General features: G+C 42.5%; 1 protein-coding gene across 1 annotated transcript in view; it reads right to left on the bottom strand.

Annotated features, from left to right (window-relative positions):
- Window positions 1–2,129, bottom strand: part of LOC118321287 (protein kinase C-binding protein NELL1-like) — a 247,958-nt gene that overhangs the window by 72,022 nt on the left and 173,807 nt on the right. The window contains exon 13 of the mRNA XM_035652555.1: window positions 623–748. Within this exon, the coding sequence (XP_035508448.1) occupies window positions 623–748 (126 nt within the window). The remainder of the gene's footprint in view (window positions 1–622; window positions 749–2,129) is intronic.

Raw genomic sequence — 2,129 nt, 5'->3', positions numbered from 1 at the left:
ACCGTAGTCTCTCCCTCACACTTTCAAGGGGAGGGTGAAGTGAGAGAGTTGCAATCTGCAACTACACCACTAGATGCCACTAAATCCTACACAGTGGATCAAGTACAGTGAAGTCTAGACATTTAGTTTTGTGGGTATTTGATAATAAATCAAAGCCCTGAATGGACAGAAATTTATATTTGATATATCGGTAAATAAAAAGTCAGGGGACCACCAAACTGATCCTCTGGGGACCATGAGTGTCTGCAACAAATTTCACTGAAATTCATCTAATGGTTGTTTTTCATTTCATCCCATCAAAAACATCTGTCTGCTGGTGGCACTAAATGAAAAGTTAGGGAATTCTGGTGATAATAAATATCTTGAAATTGAAATTGAAATGCCAACCCATCCAATAAGTGTGCTGATATTTCAGTCTGAACCATCCCTGGTGTCTCACTAATATGGCTCCCAGATCAACATGGGAACATTCCCCCTACAGATCAAAAGAAACCTTCCAACTCTCTTACCACGAGCCCAACAAGCTACAGAACCATCTCATATATCACACTAAATAAGTGATGATGATACTAGACTCACTATATGTAATAACAGTAATGCGTTTGCATGGAGGCAGACGTACCGGTGCAGGAGTATTCGTCCACTCTGATGAAGCCAGGCAGACAGTCACAGCGATGGCTGCCGGGCAGGTTGACACACACTGTGTTGGACTGGCAGTAATGCATCTGGGTCGCACATTCATCAATATCTGAGGACAAACAGAGCAAAAACAGTGGATTAAACTCTCTGTCTCTAAACACAAACTCACAACACAGTGAGGTGGATGAAGCTCATTGAACTGCATCAACACTGTTGCATTAATCTCATTACAGAAGCGGGTCTCCAGGTGTCACCTTGTTGCTTACAGTTATTAATTAGATTGTTGCTCATCCCAAAAATTGCTGTTAATCAATCAAACTGATAAACAAGGCAACTTTTTCGGCTTAAATATATAAATTAAGGTGTGTTGTTTAGTTAGAGCTATGGCAAAGAGTACCAGGCAAGAAAGAAGGGGAGAGAAAAGAAAAAGAAAGGTGAGGAGGAAGCTGATGAGTTAAAGTCATGTAAACTAAAGAGGACAAAGGCAGAGTAGCGTCTTTCCTGACACCCATAATGTTCAGGTAATATGACACATTACAGCCTCTTTTCATACAAAGAATCTCACTCTCCTAATGTAGCTTGAAAGACATTGTATGAGCATTAAAACACAGAGCCCAGGGAGGCATTAGCTGAGCTGGTTGACTGCTGATGAAATGGGATCGGAAACACACAAGGGAGGTGTTATGCAGAAGGGCCTAAATTTGTGTGTGAGCGTGTATCCGTGTGTGTGTGTGTGTGTGTGTGTGTGTACAGTAGAGAGTATTCACGTGGATGTGAGCAGCAGAGAACCAGTTTCCTGAGGCTATCAGGCCTTTCCACCACTTAAGGGAGTCTATACGCTACACTTAAGGGAAAGAGAGTGAGGAGAGTATTTCCATATCCTCTCCTTGGATAAATACATTCCAGCTTTGAGGTTTTCAGCTCACACTTTCCCCTTACAACAGAATGAATTTGTATGAAGTATGTAATTGACTTACATGCAACACCCAGAGGTTCTTTCTCTGGAAATTTCATCCTTGGAGAGTGTACAGTAGGGGTGTTGAATTGCACAATCAAAGAGAGACGGATCGTGTATTCAGGCATACAAAGCCTTGTTGGCCTTCAGCGTAAAAAGCATTGATCTGCTACATCAAAAACATGAAACTTATTCAAGTGCTTTGAGGTTGTGAAACAGTACCTGAATCCAATTTTCATCTTGTCCTGAAGCAGTACTCCACCCTGAAAGTGGCTCATTTGATTACCCTTTATTGGCAAAAGGCGCCAAAGCGCTGTTCAAGCCTGATGACGGCCTGCCTGCCATGTCGCCGACACATGGCCTCAATAATTTAAAGTCGAGAGCTCGCCACTTTTGTCAGCTTTCATTTAAAGTGGGAATAGCTACTATCTACTGTCAATCTACTGACGCATGATGAGGCTTTCTGATCTCTGGCGTTCCAAGGTCCCGCATCCCCTGTGTTTGTAACTGTGTGTGTTTGAATGTGTGTGTGTGG

Source organism: Morone saxatilis, unplaced genomic scaffold (genome assembly GCF_004916995.1).
Source record: "Morone saxatilis isolate NCDOM2014 unplaced genomic scaffold, NCSU_SB_2.0 Contig11, whole genome shotgun sequence".
In the NCBI taxonomy this organism is placed as follows: domain Eukaryota; kingdom Metazoa; phylum Chordata; class Actinopteri; family Moronidae; genus Morone; species Morone saxatilis.
This window is presented reverse-complemented; position numbering and strand designations above follow the sequence as displayed.